The 19,987-nt window shown below is 40.4% G+C and overlaps 2 protein-coding genes across 7 annotated transcripts; one reads left to right on the top strand and one right to left on the bottom strand.

Moving 5' to 3' along the window:
- The first annotated feature begins 829 nt into the window (after positions 1-829).
- LOC116930101 (probable nuclear hormone receptor HR3) lies at positions 830-16,334 on the top strand. Of its 6 annotated transcripts, none has more exons than XM_045179065.1 (13): positions 7,163-7,606; positions 9,131-10,179; positions 10,510-10,737; positions 12,159-12,327; positions 12,544-12,812; positions 13,466-13,711; positions 13,954-14,043; positions 14,192-14,331; positions 14,536-14,668; positions 14,740-14,964; positions 15,066-15,222; positions 15,294-15,422; positions 15,531-16,334. In XM_045179065.1, the coding sequence occupies exons 2-12, from the start codon at positions 9,690-9,692 to the stop codon at positions 15,397-15,399; spliced, it is 2,253 nt and encodes a 750-aa protein (XP_045035000.1). In that variant the 5' UTR covers positions 7,163-7,606; positions 9,131-9,689; the 3' UTR covers positions 15,400-15,422; positions 15,531-16,334. The 6 variants fall into 6 exon arrangements, with proteins under 6 accessions (XP_045035004.1, XP_045035001.1, XP_045035000.1 ...); XM_032937466.2 differs by having other exon boundaries at positions 7,165-7,606; positions 15,069-15,222; XM_045179069.1 differs by lacking the exons at positions 7,163-7,606; positions 9,131-10,179 and adding an exon at positions 830-1,426.
- A 1,332-nt stretch (positions 16,335-17,666) lies between these two features.
- On the bottom strand, positions 17,667-19,950 carry LOC116930337 (protein quiver). The gene is made up of 4 exons (XM_032937744.2): positions 19,285-19,950; positions 18,774-18,818; positions 18,553-18,705; positions 17,667-18,487 (listed from the first exon to the last, which is right to left on the bottom strand). Exons 1-4 carry the CDS (start codon positions 19,337-19,339, stop codon positions 18,246-18,248), a joined length of 495 nt encoding a protein of 164 aa, XP_032793635.1. The 5' UTR covers positions 19,340-19,950; the 3' UTR covers positions 17,667-18,245.
- Between the last annotated feature and the right edge of the window lie 37 nt (positions 19,951-19,987).

The raw sequence follows: 19,987 nt of genomic DNA, 5'->3' as shown, positions 1-19,987 counted from the left end.
GTGTATAAACTACACATATAGAGAGACTGACTATATGTCTGCATGGACATTATTGGCGTCTGTTGTTGTTGGTTGAGTAGAATAATGAACGCAGGAAGGGGTTCATCAGCGCTCTTTATGTATGCTGTGGCATTATGCCAAACTTTGGACTTATGCATTCCGTGCACAGGTAAGTTTATTTATTTTTTTTATGTCTGTACAGTCTTCCTATTCTCCCCCCCAAAAAAAGCAGATACACACGTAAAGTTTTGTTTTTGTTTTTTGCATTAAACGGAAGAAAAAGATTTAAAAAAAAAAAGATCGCCCGAAGCGTGAGGTCACGCGTGACTATCTATTCTCGAGGCCCTTCTTCTCCTTGCCTTTGCACAAAAAAGTCCACACTGTTACGACGTCACACTAATTTTTCAAATTACATTTTCAATCCCATCCAAAAGAAATTTGATCGTTTAAAAAAAAAATGGCAACGGAGGAAAAAATTGCAAAAAGAAAAAAAAAATTAATTTAATTAAAAAAAAATACATATATTTAGTTATTTTTTATTTGGCCTATAAGACCATGTATTGGGCGCTAAAAAAAAAAAAAGTTTGGGACACCACAGCAAGGCTATGTAGCAAAGGTACGACGCAACGGTACCTTTTGCGCCCGAAAGGTAAAGGTTCCAGGTAGGAGGAGCTCGCAAGTGCATTTTTCTTTTTGCCTTTTTTTTTTTTTGTTTTTAGTTTTTTTTTTTCCTCCTCTTCTTTCTCTTCTTCTTCTTCGGCTTTCAAATATATTACATTTTGCTGTGCTGCGTTAAAGCCCGTTGTTGGTTCAAGTTCTTGCGGCTCGCACACACACACAGACAGAGATCGGCACACGCACAGTAAGACAGACAGTTAGACTTGTGGCGACACAGAGGCAACAGGTCTTCCAGGACTCTCTTCGTATTTATTTCCTTGACAACATCAACGACATTCGACTACATCGCGGACTTTTCTGACTGTTCTCCGCCGTCTTGTGTGTGTGTTCGTTGAATTCCTTTTAAAAAAGAAAGGGGAAAAAGGAAAAAAAAAGATATCGGAAGCTTCGCGCGCAATGGATTCGTCATTTACATTTTTATTAACATCGACATCATCAGTGCTACTGACCGGAACGAGCGCTTCATGAGTTCAACCAACATTTCATCAATTCTGTTCACCGTTTGTTCATAGTTTCATTTCATCTCCTGGTGTCATCCTCTTTCCTCGCGTTGTTTTGGATTAAAAAAAATTCGACTGTATTTAAAAAATTAAAAATTCTCTACAAGATCTACAAATAATAATTTAAAAAATCTTCGAATCGCTAACCGGAAAGAGAAAAAAAAAAAAAAGAATTCATCTTCTTGAAAGAAACATAAATTTTTCGGCTTGGCCAAATGACCTGGGAGTGATGCCAAGCACCATTAGAGGTAAGACAATCAATCGTCAAACATTTCGATTTCTTCTTCTTCTTTTCTATTATTTGCATGTGTTGGTCAGTATCCAATTTCCTGGTATCGAAAAAAAAATAGGAAGAACAACAAAAATTCTATATTCCCCATCGCATTAGTTGTATGTGATAATCCTCTGCGATATGTGAGGCTTTTCCAAGGTGAGGCCTTGACCATTATCCTATAGAGACACACACAAAAGCAGAAAAAATGTCTGTGTTTTTGTGGTGGTTTTTTTCATGAGTCGACACGAAAAACATTCGAGAAAAAAAAAGAAGAAACGATTGTACAGTTATAATAGCCGATTACTAACCCGCTGTGTCCAACACTCTACACGATGAAGAAGCCGGTTGCAATCAAATGCCGCAAACTGGTTGCCGAAACCAACGGTTGGCCTAGCGGTACAAACCGGGATAAGAACCAAGAAGAAGAAGAAGAAGAAGAAAAACAAGGTGGTATTCATACATACACACACACACACACAGGCAGGCAGAGAGAGAGAAATACAAATGAACGCGGGAGGTGAATAACCGCTCGTCCGCGGTCAGTAGGACTCCCGAGGACGTGCCCAAGCTGTTGTATACGGATCTTTCCCTACCCCCCACTATTTTTTTTTTTACCTGGAATTATACATAAAGGGTATATTCTTCGACGGTTATTTGTGTTTTGTTTTTTCTGACCGATAAATAGGGAAAAGACAAAAAGAGAGGATTGAAACGGTTTTCTTTCTTTTCCTATATAAAACGCGCTTGATTGACTCTTTTGGGGTTGTCAATTGAAGTTCATCTTGCGTGTCGATTCAAATTGAAGAAGATTCTCACCGACAGAGCCTTATTTGACACAAAATTACGCATCGATGGGTTTTGTTTGATTCAAGACTTGGACAAACGACGGATCTTGTAACATTTAAAAACGGTTGATTGCAAGATTGAAAGCGGAAGAAGTGATTCACCAGCAAAGTGTTTCATTTCTTCTCGTAATTTGTAGACACATATTATGTGCACCGTACACACATTTAGTGGGACATGTGAGAGCGCATATACGGTATATATATACAACATACACACGCCCCAAGGAATGTTGTTCTTGTTGTTGAAATCTGCCCGGCTACTTGTAGAGCCCGTTTCACGTTATTGCACCTTAACAGTTCAAACAATTTCTTCGTTCCTACGCCGTGCGTGAGTGCATGTCCCGTTAGTCTTTCACCAAGTTATATTCTCCTAGTTTTTTTTGTTTTCTTTCTTTAAAACCCCTTTAGGCTAAATCACAAAAAAAAAATAACACAACTACGACTACTATAAAGCTGCTGTTAACTTTGGCAATAGAGCGACAATGCTGCAGATGGAAGAGATTCCGTTCCCTCAGGCGTTTAAATTTTTTTACCGTTTGCTGACGTCACGTCGATGCACACACCTTGAAATGAACCAGCAACGTGTTGCCTTTTTTTTTTCTTTTCTTTCTCTCACTCTATATCTTTTTTTCTTTTTCTTTTCTTTTCGATTTAAATACCGTTGCTAGCGGAGGAAGGGAATGAAGAAGATATTGCGGTACAACTCACGAACGAACGGCACGAGGGGACTGGGTCACCATCACCCGACCCGGAATCTCTTTTGCTTGTCGGTTCTTTTTCTTTTTCTTTCTTCATTAATTCTTTTCGTGTTCAACCACCTGTTGTTATTTCTTCTTCCATTGCCTGCGATTCCGTTTCAATAATTTTCTTTTCAGCACCGCCCCCTTTTTTATTTATTTTTTATTATTTTGACAATTTTTGACATTCATCCAATCGGCGTAAAAGAAGTTCGATAGGCTCCCAGGGTACCACGTGACGCGTGTTGTTTATATTAAAAGAAAAATAACAACGTGATTTTTTTTTTTTTCACGTCAAGTCGTTGGGTTTAGACTAAACGAAACGGCAGAGAGAATCACGCGGATATTTTATTTATTACCGAGCAAAATAAATTATTAAAAAAAATAAGAAAATGGAAAATCGAACAAAGTTCATCGTAGCTTAAGAATATTTTTGCCGAGAAAACAAATAAAATCGACCAAAATCGAAGAATTGCCCGTTTAAAATGATAAGACAAAATTTAAAAAATAAATAAATAATTTAAATGAGAGCAAAAGGAAAAAAAATAAAATGGAGTGAGGGCCAGGGTTAATAGACTCTCGCTCGTCCTACATTTTATTATACGACTGGTGACGGTGCCGGTATCAAATAAAAACGGAACCGCTGACAAATATCCGGTGATGTGATGTCTTTTTTTTTCTCTCGTAAGTCGTGCGCGCTCCCTGTCGTCGGTTGCGGAGAAGCGCGCGCGGACGCGGAAATTCGACGCTTCTGACGTTTTCTTTTACTCTTTTGCCCCCCTTTTTTTTTTTTAAACCACCGTTTTTTAGCGCGCGTTATATCGACTGACTTTTAATATATATGAGACCAACCACCCCCCACCCACCCAGTTCTCTCGTATGGTAATATTATTTAGGGAACAAGGAGGATATAAGAAGAGGTGGGTGTCGATGTGACACAAAGTCAATGCGCCGCTACGAACCGAATAGTGAAAACGATATATTACACCCGTCTCCTCCGCATGTAATCATTTCCTTTTTATATTTATTTATTTTTTTTTTCCTTTTTGCCGATCTCAGAACGATCGCAACCGCCAAACCTACCGGTCGTGAATGTTTCTCTTTTCTTTTTCTTCTCAAATTGATTCGATTACTTGCAAGATTACAGTGACCGCGCGGTTTGCTTTCAATTTCTCTTTCTCTCTCTTTTTTTTCTTTTACATTCGCCATCGTCTTCTTCTTCTTCGTTGTGTGTGTGCATAGCTCTTTTGGTTGGAAAGTGAAAGTCGCTAAAAAAGAAAAAAAACACATCGGCCAACTGAGAACTGCACGACGACGACACGACCAAAAACTTGAAAAATAACGCTAGAGGGAGAATACACAACGAAAGATTTGGCTTATGTGTTGTAGAGAGAGAGGGGGGCATTCTCCGGCGCTTTCAGTAGCCGAACGGATCGTCGTGAAAGTGGAAGTAGACGGACACGAGTGCGCGTTTTCGCTAGCAAAAATTTCTGATATATTCTTTGTTGATTTTATTCGAAAAGTTCTTCTGCCTTTTGATTGGCTCGTGCGGATGTGATTTTTCGTGCATTTCTCGCTTTGCTCCCCCCTTTCAAAAAAAATTTCAAGAATAACTGCGATAAAAAACAAACAAAAACAACTTCAAATCGAAGATATTCAATCAGCGTGTTGAATGGTGAAACCGAGTCGATTGTCCTCGCCCAGCGAGCCGAGTCTCTACTCGTCCTGGACGGATCATCCTGGCCACCATCAACATCATTTGCATCATCATCCGGGATCGGATGGCCATCACCAGCACGCCAATCATTCAGACGAGCAACACGCTCACCATCAGGTGGCGATGAAAAATGGCGTCGCAGGTCCACCGGTCGTGTCCATGCTCAACCTGTGGAATAGTAGTAGTAGTAGTAGCGCTAACAGTGGCAACAACAACAGCCGGCCAGCTGTGACCAACAACAACGAGGATAACAGCGCGGTGGAAGATGCCAACGAAGACGATCATAACGACACATCTGCATCATCGAATCACGCGGCTATTGCCGAACACAGCGATCTCTCTCAAGCCGCTCTCTCGCCGTCTGCCATTGGTTCGATCAAAGGTAAATTTAAAGCAACAACAACAACAAAAAATGGATTAAACAAACAGAACCATTCTTGTTTGTTTTGTTTTAAATGTCGTAGTCTGACGAAAGAGAGAAAGGTTCTCCACAATTTTTTTTTTACCGCCACTCCCTGTGTGTGTGTACGCGATCCACACCCAAAAAAAACGTTCGTGTATGTTTTTTTTTCTTATGTTCCAGCAGCAAAAGAGAAAGTCTCTCCAGTCCCTCTCTCTAGTAGCACTACATACTACTCCACCTTGAAGTGGTATAAGGACCCGTTCCGTTCACTCACCTGGTGTCTCTCTCTCTCTTTCTATCCGCAAAACTCCATCAATTGTTTTTTTTTTTTTGCGAAGGGATTGCAAAAAAACAAAACGATTTGAAATGTTATCCAACCGAAGGGATCTCTGCCTGTCTCTACATTCAAGACGTGTACGCGTTTATTATTGCATGTATTTCACTCCTTTTTTTTTTGAACGAAAAGAAAACATAGACAGACGATGGTGGGCGATGATTATTCGGGAGAGACGGACGGAGCATGCGAAAAGAAGGGGAAAAAAAAGGGAAAACCTTTTCTCTTTTCTTTTTTGATTTTATACTTGTATAGATGCAAGTCCCAAAGTCAGCTCGCGCGTTCATACTTGGAGTGAAAGTTGGCCAGAGCTTTTCTCTTTCAATTCCAAGAAAACGAAATATCCTTGTCCCCCCCCTTCTTTTTCAACGGCTCTTGTGTGTGTGTACATTTAAAAAGAAAGAAAAAAATGCAAGGGAATTAAAACCCTATCTAGATGGTAGGATATATACTCTCTATAGTACTTCTTGGCTTTGTTCCCAGAAATGGGATTTCTCTAGTGGCGTTTTGTTCGAAATTTTTCAAAATTTCCCGCGCAATCTTTTTTGACGTAGCGGTGGCGATTGGCAATTCTCCGAATTGTTAAATTTTTTTCTTTATGACGATAGTTGATGAAGAGTTTGACAGCCTGGCAACGCTGGTCAATATTAGAAAATAAATTTTCCCCCTTTTTTTTTGTTTTGTTTTGGAATCAAAAATTGAAAGAACATGTATGCGAAAACTGTTTCTGAAAAAGTCTGGTGGAAGACGCCGACTCGAGACACTAGTGAAGAGAAGGTACATGTACAGCAGCGAACGAGTCATTGACCGCTGGAATCGAGCCAAACTACACAGTGACCCATTTTCCTCTCTCTCTCTTTTTTTTATTCGTTCTCTCTCCTTTTTTTTTTTATCTTTTTTTGTTGTTGAACGAAGTAACGGTATCTTGGCAACGCCATCTAACGGCAATGTCCTCAACCGCACGACGGGAGGGGGGTCATTTGTCAAAGCAAATGGACAACACGAAGAAATGTGAAAATCGTCAAACGAAAGAAAGACAAAAGAAGGAAAACAAATGATGAACGGCGACAGAAAGTTGATTAAAAGTATTCCACGAACCATTGGGAGAGAGAGAAAAAATAAAATGGCGAAGTGCCTGAAAGAGATGGAAACAGGTGGGCCCACACAAACAACAAAGGTCTAGCAGACGTAACACAACAATTCGCTAGGTCATGCTCAACTGTTTTATTATTTTTGTTTCTTAGCTTTATGTCCAAGTATTTTTATATTGGAATTATTATGAACCACTTGAAACAAAAAAAAACAAAAAAAGTAATTTTCTTTGTCTTCCATTTTTTTTTCCTTCCAAGCCCAGAGGCGTAGATAGGCCCCAACGACCGATTCCCTTCCCTTCCCCCCTCTTCAAAAGGGGAATCGAAAGAAGGAAATGATGCTTATAGGATTCATCGTACAGTATATCCTATACCTTATGTAGTACTGTATACACACACACACACACACACACACACACACGAAATACCTAAAAATCCCGCTATTCGGGAGAAGGTGGTGGTCGGGTGGGCTGGTGGTGAAGAGGCGAAGGTCGGACGACGGCAGTGCCCGTTGTAAAACTTCGGCCTGCCACCACCAGGCCCCGCCGCGTAGGACACGTTCACTCCGCCCTCCTATTCAGTTGGTGTCCGACCGTCGACCGGGTCGCATCTTTTTGTGCGTGTGCCACTCGTGTTCTCCTCCTCCTTTTTTTAGACATTTTTTTTTTTATTTTTTTTATTTTTTATTTTATTTTTTTTTTGTTTCTCCTCTTTTTATTTCAACTACCCCCATGTTTTTAAATTTAAGTTTGACAAAACACATTTGAGGTTATTCAACCCAACCGAAATTCTAGTGTTGCGTGGTGTGTGCCTAGTGCCTGTGTGTTTGGGAAAGAAAAAAAAAAGACTAGTGAAGTGTGTGAGACAAAATATCGCCCCATTCAATGGTGGTGATTTGTTTCTTTGGTTTTCTTGTGAGTCCAAACTTGTCTGGGCGTGAAAAATTCGATTGATTCGTCATCTTTTTTCCCCTCTCCTCCCCCCCATTCACTCACATACGAAAAGAATTGACCCCAACACCAACCAAGTACGGTATCCTCTTGATTTTTCACACATTTTTGCTCTGTTTCGAAAGCTGTCTGATCAAACACGAGGAAAACAAAACAAGATGGTTGAAATTGTTTGAGACCATCGTTTCCCTGCCCCCTCTCGTCAAACGATTAGAAAAAGTAAAGTAGAAGAAATAGTCACACACACACATTTTTTCTTGTTGCCGCGCCGAAGTAGCCGAACCCGAGCGAAGGAGAGTTCATCGAACTGTGTGTGTGTGTGTGTGTGTCTGTGTGTGTGTGTGTGGGGGTGATTTCCTGCCTGGCCCAGTGTGTACGTCTCAGCAGTAGTGGTGTGTATGTATCTGAAAAAACTCGGGAACGTTTCGGGCGGGTTACCTTGGCAACGGCAGCACACGACGTGTTGGCATTCCATTTTTCTTCTGTTTAGACGAAGAATTAATCGTATTGCAATCGAATTTTTCAATATCTCTTTAAACCAATCGTCCAAAATGTTTGAGCTAGATGAGACAAGAACACGTTGCAATCTTGAGAAATGGTCAAAAGATTTGATTTCTTCATTTTTATTGAACAAGTCAGCAATGAGATAGAGTTGGGGTCCCTATAGAGACAGGGAGTTAGTTGTATGGTGTGTATGCACTAGCGGCCGGTCATTGAACCCTCGAGTTTTTTTTCTTCCCTTTTTACAGTGTGGTTGGTGGCGGGCCAAACCCGAGCTCAGCTCACTAGCTGAGCTTATCTCATTTTTTCTTCTTCTTTGTTTTTTTCAATCCACCAAAATTTGAATAGTTTTTTTTTTCGTAAAAAATTAAGTCTTAGACCTGAAATTTTCAAAATGCTGTTCGTATTTTTGAAAGATAAATGCCACCGTCTTTGATAATAAAAAGGTAATCTTTGGTTTTAATTTTGAAGAAAAGAAAATCCCGTTAGAGAAATAAAAACATGTGTCATTTGTGGGGGGGGGGGGGCAGACACCTGGTTGACGTCTTTCCATCATCGAGTAAAAGAAGAAAAAAAAAGTGGTGAGGGAATAAAAACTTAACGGTGATTTTCTTTCTTTCTAGGAATAATAAATAAATCCTTCTTTTTTTTTATATTTCCCTACAAAAAGTTATACAGGTTTAGCTAGAAAAATACGGTCCCTCCGACAATGTTCTCCCCCTCTTTCTTTAAGAAATCTAACGGTATTCGCCCGTAGAAAATGTCCTCCGGAGGCATTTCCCCATGTTCGTTCGACCGGTTCTTCTTCTACTGTACATCTTTTATATGTATATATTCCGTTTCTTTTTTCCCCGTCTACCGTATCGTTGTACCGTTTCTTTTACAATAGCTGCAGGTTGACACACACCCGTTAGACACACACACTCAAAACAAAGTAAATCATAGAAATATATTTTATTCAAACCGATGATCAGAGACTTGACGAAACAGAGCAAAACAAATGTCGATTTTTTTTTTTTAATTTGAAATCAATCTTCATTTAATGATTAATATATTTCTCTCTCTCCAATGGGGAAACGCAAAAAAAACAAACAAAAAAGGTCGATGGACTTGATCGTCGTTCAGAGGGAGCTCGACTCTTCATCACTGCCGGCATCGAAAATCACCTGGAAAGCCCAACAACGGCAATGAATCCTGTCGGGTGAACAATTTCTCGGAAGGGGGGAGGGGGTGATCCGTCCGTTCTCGGGGTGGGGCTGGCCCAGAGCTTTCACAAGAGCGCGCGCGCACCTGTACGAGTTGTGTTTTGGTACGCACACAAACACAAAAATCCCTTGGAAGCTGAGGGAAGAAAAAGAGCAGGTGTTTTATTGTTTGTTGGGAAGGAGAAGAGAGGGTGAAGAAGAAATAAAGGAATACGAAAGAAGGCAATAATCTTCCGTTATCCCTTTTTTTCTTTTTTTTTTTTGGCCCGACTTGCCCAGCTCGGGTTGAGCTCCCACCCCAACCAGCACAACACGGACCCTCTTTTTTTTTTTTGCCAACTTGACGAAACCCAAATTTTGCGAAAACAAATTGTGTCGTGTGTGTTTTTGTGCGAAAAAAAGAAACAGAAAACGATCTTGTTGTTGTTGGTGAGGGGTTTGCCGCGATCTCGCGATGATGGAAGCTCCGGCTGTTCCGGTAGCTAATCCGCATCATTCGATGGATATTCTGGATGAGATTTTCGGCAGTGAATGGTCGGCCGGCCAGCAACAAGGAAGCGACAGTCAACAACGATTATTAGTGGTGAGTGGCGGTGTCGATTCGCGGACCGATTTGGTGGTGCGTCGTAAATGTTCTGAATCGGCACCTGCAACTGTCCCTCCGCCTCTGCAATCGATCCACCACCACCAACATCCGCCGACGTGCCTCACTCCCGGCCCGACGTTGAGCCAACACTCGACCACGGTCGAATCGTGTTTCTCTCCGGCTGCTCCGAGCAGTCAGGAGACGAGCAGCGTCGTCGACGACAATGACAACGAAGCGCAAGACATTAGCGAGCACGAACACAACAACCGCAACAACCTCCACAGCAAATCGGGTTCCGATTTCGCTGCCGACACCACCACACCGCCGCCAAGAAGAAATAGTAACAATTCCATCAGAGGTTTGTTTCGATTGTTTTGGTTTCGACGAAAATAAAAAAACAACATTTTACTCTCGAAAGGAGAAGTTGCCCTCAAGGTATTTTTTTTTCGAGGGGTGAAGAAACACTATGTTTTTTCTTATTTTCATCCCCCCCTACCTATATATATATATACTGTATGTATGTTGAAAACAGGAGAGGGTATTGACCTTTTGAGACCCCGGAAGATTTTTTTTGTACCTGGTCTTTAACACATTTATTCGAGAAATGCAACGCTGTATTCCTCTCATTAAAAAAATCTAATAATAAAACAAAACAAAAAATTTGAATTGTTTGTTGTTGTGTTTCTAGCGCAAATTGAGATCATCCCGTGCAAGGTGTGCGGTGACAAGAGTTCGGGCGTCCATTATGGAGTCATCACCTGCGAGGGCTGCAAGGGTTTCTTCCGGCGGTCGCAAAGTTCCGTCGTCAATTACCAATGCCCCCGACAAAAGAATTGCGTCGTCGATCGCGTCAACCGCAACCGATGCCAATACTGCCGCCTACAGAAATGTCTGGCGCTTGGCATGTCCAGAGATGGTAATATTTTCTATTTCCTTTTTCTTTCTTTTTTTTTTACACCATCACGCCGAAATCACGGAAGCTTAAAGGCCCGCGGGCTGGAGGTCAGTCGTCTCCAATATTTTTCCTTCTCCTTCCAAAGTGAGGAGGTCCTTTTCTCAGCCATATGGGGAGGGGTGCGCGCTCTGTAGATGGCAAGCCGCCTCAAGGTATGGGCCAATCACCGTAGACTTCACCTGACACGGTCGATGGACCCGTGTGTGTATATTTCTCACACCCGACACATACACTGTGTATATACGCCTTTAAAAAAAGAAATAAGATGAAAAAGGAACGGATGAATATAAGGGTGTGCTATAGAGAGAGAGAAATAAAAAGATAGCGGTACTAGTTGTGTGTGTGTGTGTAGATACACACTGCCTTCTTCCCCTTTTTGGACGACGCTTCTCATCGCGCCTGACCCCACCAGTCACCGCCTTCTATTTTTTTTTCCGCCTCCTAACGGGACTTTGAGCCAAGCGCGCGCCTGCCCGCCAGTTTGGGGTGAACGACCGACCTTAGCCCGGGAGGATTGTCCTCACTTGAGAGACGGGCGAACGGATCCTAGAGCCAAAAAAAAAAAAAGTTCTCTCAGTGGGAGAAGGAGGAGGAGGAAGAACTCCCTCCCCCCTCTCTTGTGTTGACGACATTGTATGCAGCAGTTTAGGATCTTTCTTTTTGTGCTTCTTTCACATATCTATTTTCAAACGTTGCCTTTTCCACTTCAATCCTTTAGCATAGTCATCTATTTTTGACCGTTTTTTTTTTGCTCCTTGTTTTATGCAGTCAAATTCGTAATGTGACGGTACACTTTTATTTCGCAAAATGATAAAAAAGAAGAGAAAAAAAAAGATGTTTCCTTCTTTTATTTAATGATTCGCTGGGAGAAAGAGAAATCATTGAAAAACGATGATAGCCGACGAGACTAGACGATGACGTAGTCGGGAGGAGAGAGATAGCAGAGCCGCGTTCGGGACCCGTTTGCTTTTGCTACAGCTGGGGGCTCCTATTTATTTTATTTTGTGGGCCAATGACCGCTAGTAAACCCTGTGTGTATCGTCTTGGCTCACGTCGACATTATTGTGTGTGTGTGTGGGGATTGGACACACACACACACACGCGTCCGTCATTTGTTTTTTAATATTTTTACTTCTGGTGAAAGAAGCTCGAGAAAATGTTTGTGTGTTGGAAATCGTACACCTTATTGCTTTCGAGCATTTCGGTGGTGAACAAGTTTGTCCCGAAAGTGGAGGAAGGGGAAATGACGGAGAGAAATGAGTAGGATCGGAATATTATTGAGTAGAATATAATCAAAAGAAAAAGGAGGAGGTTTCTGTTTGGCAATTTGATTCACTTTCGTTTTTTGTTTGTGTGGTGTCTTATTTTGTTTGGTTTCGTAGCGGTGAAATTCGGTCGGATGTCGAAGAAACAGCGGGAAAAGGTCGAGGATGAAGTGCGTTACCATCGAGCGCAAATGAAAGCCCAACAGGCGGAAACGTCGCCCGATAGTAGCGTCTTTGACAACCAACAGCCTTCATCATCTGACCAACTGGCGCCCTACACTGGAGGGTAAGAAACATTTTGAACGCAAGATGGCACTTTTCAAACATTTATTGCATCATCTTTTCAAAATCGAATCGATGCTCGTGACGTGTGTAACACGAGGAAAAAATACGAGTGCAATGACCTCTGGCTTCCTACACCCACACGTAATCCGCACAATTTATAAAATGAATTTTTCTTTTCTTTTTTTTTAATTAAAAAAAAAAAATTAAAAAAAAATAGGTATTCCAGTTATGGCGGCGATATGAGCCCTTACACACCGTCCGGTTACGGATTCACACCGACGCCTCACACCAATCAACCAGTACCTGGTGGAGGGACTGGCGGAGGCGCTGGCGGAGGGACTGGCGGTGGAGGTAGCAGCATGAGTAGTGGAGGTTACGATATTAGCGGTACGACGGATTACGTGGACAGTACAACCTTCGACCCTCGACAGACGCCCATCGAACCGTTGCCGGACAGCAATTTGGTTTCGCCTGTCGTTTCCACCGGTAACACACTAACGACATTCGCATTAAAGAAAACGCGCCATTTTTTTTTATATATTCGTCTTTTTTTCTAAGTTTAGTTTCACATTTCTGTTTGAATTTGAAAAAGAAATCTTCATTTTAAGAGAAAAGAAAACGAAAGTCTTTGAAAATTTAGTTATCCGATAATTTGCATGATCAATTGGGAGGGGAAAGACTTTAATTGCTTTTTCTTTATCCCCTCCCCCCCTCCTTTAAGTCCAATTTGAAAAATGCAAAACCCAATCGGCAACTCTGAAATAGAAAAAAATAAGGGAACGACAGAGATATAATCAAATATGCTGTCGACGAATGGTGGAGGGGGGCGGGGGACTCTTTATAAGATATTTAAAAGAAAAATCGGGTTTCAAATGTCAACCTTTTTCTGTAACGAAAAACAAACAAATGTAGTTGGGTTCGAAGTTTCCCTCTTGATAACTTCGTGTTTGATTTCTTATGAAATGCTAACGGGATTTCTTATGCACTCCCTTGTTAACTTTTAACACACACTTTCTTTTTCACCCAAAAATTTCGGGAGTTTAAAAAATTGACATAAAAATGAACGCGTGCAAAACAAAACAAAAAAACAAAAAATGAGACAAAATAAAAACAAGACAGCCCGAGGGTTTGTTGTGTAGGCTCTTCAAAAATGATGATGCCAGACTATCCGGGCGGAGTGACGCTCTTCCCGGCCAAGAATCCACGGCCGGGTCCTGATCCCGGTGGAGGTCGTGCCAATGGACCCCCTCCTCAATCGGTCGTCCTCGGTGGTGGTGGTGGTGGTAACGCTAGTCTCGGTCAAGTTCATCTGAACGACCGATCATCGTCTGCCTCTCATCAGCAACAAACTTCTTACCCAAGGCCTCCTCCTCTTCCTCCTTCTGGTAGGCTCGTTCAGCCCCCTCCCCACAACAAAACTAAATTTTTATTGATTTCTATTTTCCCCCGCTCTTTTTTTTATTTATTTATTATTTTTAATTTTTTTTTTCTTCAAATTCTTCGGTGATTGTGTTTTACAACAAATAACTTTTGTTTTTCTCTTTTTGGTGGTTGTTCTCTCACTTTACACTTGTATTTCTGATGACGTAACAACTTTAACCTCCCCCCTCGGTCGAACAATTAAAAGGCGCACTGATGGTGGCGGCTGGGAGCAGTGGCGGCAAGGGTGCGACCACTTCGACCACTGACGTCGATGACGAAGAGTACTTTGAACCGAGTAAGAGAGAGAGAGAGAGATAACTATTGGAAATGGACAGCGATAAGAATTTTAATTAAATTTAATTTCTAAAAAAAAAAAAATGGGAATGAATAATCAAATGAAATAAAAATCGTGTTTTGTTCACAAACATCCGCATTGGAAATAGATCCCGTTCAGATCTCAGAACTGTTGGCCAAGACCATCGGCGACGCTCACAGCCGGACGTGTCTCTTCAGCGGGGAGCACATCGCCGACATGTTGCGCAAACCGCAGGATATTTCTAAAGTGCATTATTACAAAAACATGGTCAGTTGTTGTTTTTTTTTGTTTTGCCCTTCGTGTGGGGGTCATCGCTAAATAATCGCATTTTTTTTTTTCAATTACTATTTTTTGAACAAAATTATTCATTTTTTTTTTTAAATCGTTAGTTTATTTTTTAAAAATCTAATTATTAATTTTTCTTATTATTATTTTTTCCCCACTGGATATCGGCGAAATTGAAACAAAAAGGCACAAGAGGAGCTCTGGTTAGAATGCGCCCAAAGGTTGACAGCTGTTATTCAGCAAATTATCGAATTTGCCAAAATGGTCCCCGGATTCATGAAACTTTCTCAGGATGATCAGATTGTTCTTCTGAAAACAGGTACACCATTTTCTCTCACGTTTGAATTTAAATAAATCAAATCATTGTTTTGAATTGGAAATGCAAAACAGGGAGCTTTGAATTGGCCGTTTTGCGGATGAGTCGCTACTACGACCTGAGCCAGAACGCGGTGCTGTTCGGCGACACGCTCTTGCCGGTCGAGGCTTTTCTGACGCCCGATTCAGTTGAAGCCAAATTGGTCTCGTCTGTTTTCGATTTTGCCAAAAGCCTGGCCGAATTGAAACTTAGTGAAATCCAGCTGGCGCTCTACTCCGCCTTTGTCCTCCTCTCCAGTGGTGATTTCTTTATATTTTTTATCTCTTCCTTTCTCTTTCGGCAGAAACAAAAACAAAATTATTTACACCCAACATTTGGGTTTTGATTTGCTGTGCGAAAGCAGATCGAATGGGATTGAGAGGAACATTGGAAATCCAGCGGCTGGGCCAGGCCGTTTTACGGGCGCTGCGTCTCGAACTCTCTCGCACGCATCGAACTCCTTTGAAAGGCGACATCTCTGTCGCCGATTCCCTCGCTGCCAGGCTTCCGGCTCTTAGGTGGGACCAATCCAATTTGTTTTTCACGCGTTCGACGTTTCTTTGATTTTCGAAATGGGGACATTTTCTAGGGAAATCTCCGGACTTCACATGGAGGCGTTGGCCAGGTTTAAACGAGCCACACCTCACCTGGAATTCCCCGCCCTGCACAAGGAACTCTTCTCCGTGGATAGTTAAAAACACGACCTCAAAGAGTCCAGGTAAAGAAAAAATAAATTGTTGGATTTTTTGTTCGTTTTGTTTTTGATTTTTGCCACACATTTTAGGGATTCAAAACTAATTAATTTTTTTTTTTTTTAATTCAAAAGTGGACGCGCGGAAATGTCGATAGCGCACGTCAGGACACACACACACACACACACAAAATAAACGTAGAGAGAGAAAAAGAAAGGAAGACGCGAAGAAGGAAGAAGACACAAGTGTAAACGTGGGAAATGATTGAGAAAAAAACAAATTGTGAAACCACCGGATTCTTCTATTAAGAAAACAAAAAAAAAAATCTTTTATATATCATGTGTTTATTTTGAATGTTTTGCAAAAATTTCCCTCTCATGTGTGTGTGTGTGTGTGTGTGTGTGTGGGTTTGCCGACAGGCCACCGATTTAGAGCCACACTTTCGGGTTTCTTTTGGCGACATCATTTTTTTTTTTTCACTTTCTCCCTCCCCCTCCTTAAAAATCATTTTAATCGGACGACAAAATTCAGGATCTATATTTGCTCTTTTTTTTTTTTTTTTTCATTTTTCATGGCTTTTAAAAGAAATCATTCCCCCCTAGCTCTGTTTCCCCTCTTTATCTGTCCCTATCTCTCTTATAATGGGTGTGTTATTTTAACGGATTTCATCTTTGAAAAGGCAAAAAAAAAAGAGAAAAGGTAAAAAAAAAGGACAAATTTATTATTTTTAATTGAAGCGCCTCTCATTATCAAACGCGATTGGGCAAAAAAAAAAGCAGGACTAATTTGAAATCTATGGAAGCAGTTTTTCTTTGATTTTGGTTTTTCTTTTCAAACATTTCAAATATTCCCGCGCCGAGAATCCCGCCAATCATCAATGTGTATTCAGTATATATATATATGTAATGTTAGACGACCAGGTTTTTTAATTGGCGAAAGAAAGAAAAAAAACAACCAGAGAGGAGAAAAGAAAGAAAAACAAAACAAATGCGCAATTTGTTGCGCATTTATTTGTTTTCTTTTCGCTTTGTTTTTGTTTTTTTTGGTTTCTTAAAAATTCGTTTTTGTTAGCTAGAGGAAAGGAACACACACACACACACACAAAACTACTACCACCACCACCACTATCTCGTTGTTACAACGCAAAAATATTTCTATTGTAATACGCTGCCTTCGCCTCCGCCTCGTTTTTTGTTTTTCTCGCGAAAACTATAAAAAAAGGCCCCCCCCCTTAAAAAAAAGTTTTCTGATTTTTTTTTTTATTATGTAATTCTTCCTTTTTTTTTAAAAAAAAAAAGAAATTCTTTTAAAATTCGTCGAAAAGAGAAAAGTTCATTCAAATGGTTGTTATTTTTTCAATGTGAGACATTATGATGAAATTCGCCCCCCCCTCTCCTTGTTTCCGCACTGTTCCAGACCTTCCTCATCCGCTATTAATTACTATCCACTACTACTACTACTACTACCGTTATATATATATACATACTATATATATATATATATATATATATATAAATGTTGAGACTGGCAGTTTCTTGAATTCTTTATTTTTCCTCTCTTGAAAAAAAGCAAAAGGAGCGGAAAAATGTTTCACAAGATTACAAATTTGGTGTGGGGTTATTATTGTTTTTGTTTTTTTTTGCGCTTTTTCTCTATCCAAAATATGTTTGTGTGTAGTATTTCCCACGGCTCCCTCATAGGAAAAAGAAAAACAAATTTTTTTGTAGTAGTTCCATTTTTTTTTTTTATTTTTCTTTCATTTATTTTTTTTCGAATAATGCGCGTGAGTGTTTTATTTTTATTTTTTTGTTAAACAAAAATTTAAGCCCGCCTCTCCCACCCAAAATTATTAATTTCAGTTACTGTGGCATTGTGTGTAATTGATTTTTTTTTTCTAGTTTTTTTTTTTATTATTATTTTCTTCTCTCTTTGAATCCTTGAACTCCCCCCCCCCCACTTCATTATTCAGAAATCCTCTCCTCTTATTTTTTAATTTGCCGTGTTTTATTATTATCACTTTTTTTTTTGGAAGGAAGATTTTTATTTATTGATATAATCCGCGATGTCTCTCACTTTCTCTCATTTTTCTTCCAAAAAAAAAAAAACAACAAAAAGACTTAAATTAATTTCATTAAATTGAATTAAAGATATTTAAAATTAAATGGTAACTGAAGAGACAAAACAAGGTATGACCATCGAGATCGTTTCTATAAATCATGTCCCACTCAGAACGAGACGTCGGAAATAATTAAAATTTAACTATCAGAATGTTTTAGAGTTATCGTTAGCATGTATTTGATTGATGGTTTTGAATTGGTGAGCCAGTTAAAAATGTGGCTTGTTAAATGGGTATAACGACAACACAAACAAAGATGAAAATATGGACACGCATACACACACACAAAGAAAAGAAAAAAACAATAATAAAAGATTCAAAAGATTATTGATTTGCAGCCATAAAAATTGCTATTGAAATCGGGGTGAGACAAATAGAGAAAGAGAATCAGCTGGGCGTGATTTTTGCTTGTCGACTGTTTTTTTTTTTCACGGTGCACACGAATTGGTGAAAATTGTTTTGTTTTTCTTCTCCTCTACTTCAAAATGTTTATTTAAAAAATGAGAATTTTAGAGAAAGAGGTGGGCAGCCGAACGCCAGCAGAGCCATTTGTCCGGAATTGTTTTCATTTCTTTTCTTTTCTTTTTCTTTTGAGCGCTTCAAGGCTTTTCGTCTAACGATGTTACGTGGATAGATGGCGGGTTTTCCTTGTCGGGTGGCATTTAGAATAAAACATTTGCAAAAAGAAAAAAATGTGATGGACAAAAATGTATGAAGCGAACGTTAAAAACGGTCACCACCATCGGAAGATGGCCCTTTCTTCTAAAATGAAGTGGACAACAGCGACGATGCCCAAACACCAGAAGAGATCGCGACTTTGATGCCTTTGTGTTGAGATCGCCGAATTGCAAAAATCCTCTTCGCAAAAGCAAGTCATTCCCTTGCGTTTGTTTCCTTCCTTCAAACAAACGTGATCGACGATAAAATAGTTGACAATCAGCTGTTCCGTGCACATCCGCCTCACGCGCTCCTTGGCTGATTAAGGTAAAATGATTAATTCAATTTTGTGGAAAATTCTTTTCAATTCTATTGAGTTGTACGAGAATAGCGGTGTTCAACTATTTTGACGCAACATCCTTTGCACGTCTTGAACGGAGGCTGTTCATTGGCTGGAGCTGATTCATTGATATGTTTGCAAAGTGGATTATGATAACTGTCGCAATCGTAACACAAAATCGTGCGGCCGGAACGATCTGTAATAACAGCAGTTTTATTTTTCAATTATGAAAAGAGAGATAAAAATTGACATATTTGGCAGTACTTATGCATTCCTCTTCGGCCGAGATGCTGTTGGCCTGCAGACAAACTGTGAAAACAAAAAAGGGTAAGACCCACCGCAAGATGGACTTTTCAATCATCTCGACATTCCCGACACAAACAACAACAAAAAAATGCGAGAGGAAAAAATGAGACGGGAGAAAATTAAAACAAATAAAATGTTAAGTAATTGTTTCGTTGGCTGGGATCACCGGTCACGTGACAACCCAGCAGAGTCGCCTTTTTGCCCGTTGTGAAAAGAAAAGAAAAATACAAAAAACAGGTCCTCGAGAACCGCTCCTATTTATAGGATCGTTGTACCCAGTCGTTAGGAGAGACGAAGAGGCGCGCGCATCATCAAAAATGCTCGTGTTTATATATAGGAGCTCAATTTTGATCAATTGGCGCCCATTTTCTATGGCCACTTACAAGTCTGTGGGCAAGCCGTTTAGCAAGTCTCGTTGAACTAATTCATAAGCCAAAACAACAACGAAAAATTCAAAAAATCAGCAAACCCAAAGCGATGGAAAAGAAGACGGAAAGGAAACCAATTAAATTGCGATCCCGCATCGTTTGGTAGAAGCAGCAGCAGCAAACAAAGTGAGGTAAAGTGAAAAACAAAACGAGAACTTAAACACACAACACACGGGGGTTTTCTTTTCTTCTTTTCACATGTCACTATGGAAGGAAATGAGAGACTGCAGCTTTTCGTTCAACTTCGCGATACATCCAAAATAAACCACTACCCAGTCACAAATTTGTGTTGTGTTATGGGCCAAAACAGTCGGGAAGACACTTTATAATCGCATCGCCAACAAAGAAAAATCATCGATTCTTGTTGTTGTTCTTTCACAATGGTTTGCTATTGTTGAATTGTTTAGATGACTTTCTCTGCTACACTCACAGACACACAACACTCGGTTTTTTTGGCTTGTTTACGCTACAAGGCGACGCTATGTAACGACTGTGTCTGTCTGTGTACCTGACTCGAGAGTCTAAAGCTCCGCAATGCATCAAACGCAGCCGGGACACTGCAGTCGACAAGCCCCGGCTGCAGAGAGTGCCAGAATGGGTGTCCTGCAACTGCTAAACCGTATTGAATCGATGGTCTTCCTGCAGTTTCGTGCGTCCTTATTCCATTGCGCATGGTCAACAAAGCACCACCATTCCTTGGGCAGCTATAGAGACTACAATCACATATAACACTATGGCACTTGT

The sequence above is a fragment of the Daphnia magna genome, linkage group LG9 (genome assembly GCF_020631705.1).
Source record: "Daphnia magna isolate NIES linkage group LG9, ASM2063170v1.1, whole genome shotgun sequence".
NCBI lineage: Eukaryota > Metazoa > Arthropoda > Branchiopoda > Diplostraca > Daphniidae > Daphnia > Daphnia magna.
Note: the sequence above shows the minus strand (reverse complement) of the source record. Positions and strands in the feature narration are given on the sequence as shown.

Coding starts and splice junctions, on each gene's coding strand:
- LOC116930101 (XM_045179065.1), top strand. CDS start 9,690: ATGATGGAAGCTCCGGCTGTTCCGGTAGCTAATCCGCATCATTCGATG. Junction 12,328..12,543: donor CTGGCGCCCTACACTGGAGG/GTAAGAAACATT, acceptor AAAAAAAAATAG/GTATTCCAGTTATGGCGGCG. Junction 14,669..14,739: donor GATTGTTCTTCTGAAAACAG/GTACACCATTTT, acceptor AATGCAAAACAG/GGAGCTTTGAATTGGCCGTT.
- LOC116930337 (XM_032937744.2), bottom strand. CDS start 19,339: ATGCGGGATCGCAATTTAATTGGTTTCCTTTCCGTCTTCTTTTCCATC. Junction 18,706..18,773: donor GGCCGAAGAGGAATGCATAA/GTACTGCCAAAT, acceptor CTGTTATTACAG/ATCGTTCCGGCCGCACGATT. Junction 18,488..18,552: donor AGTTGAACACCGCTATTCTC/GTACAACTCAAT, acceptor TACCTTAATCAG/CCAAGGAGCGCGTGAGGCGG.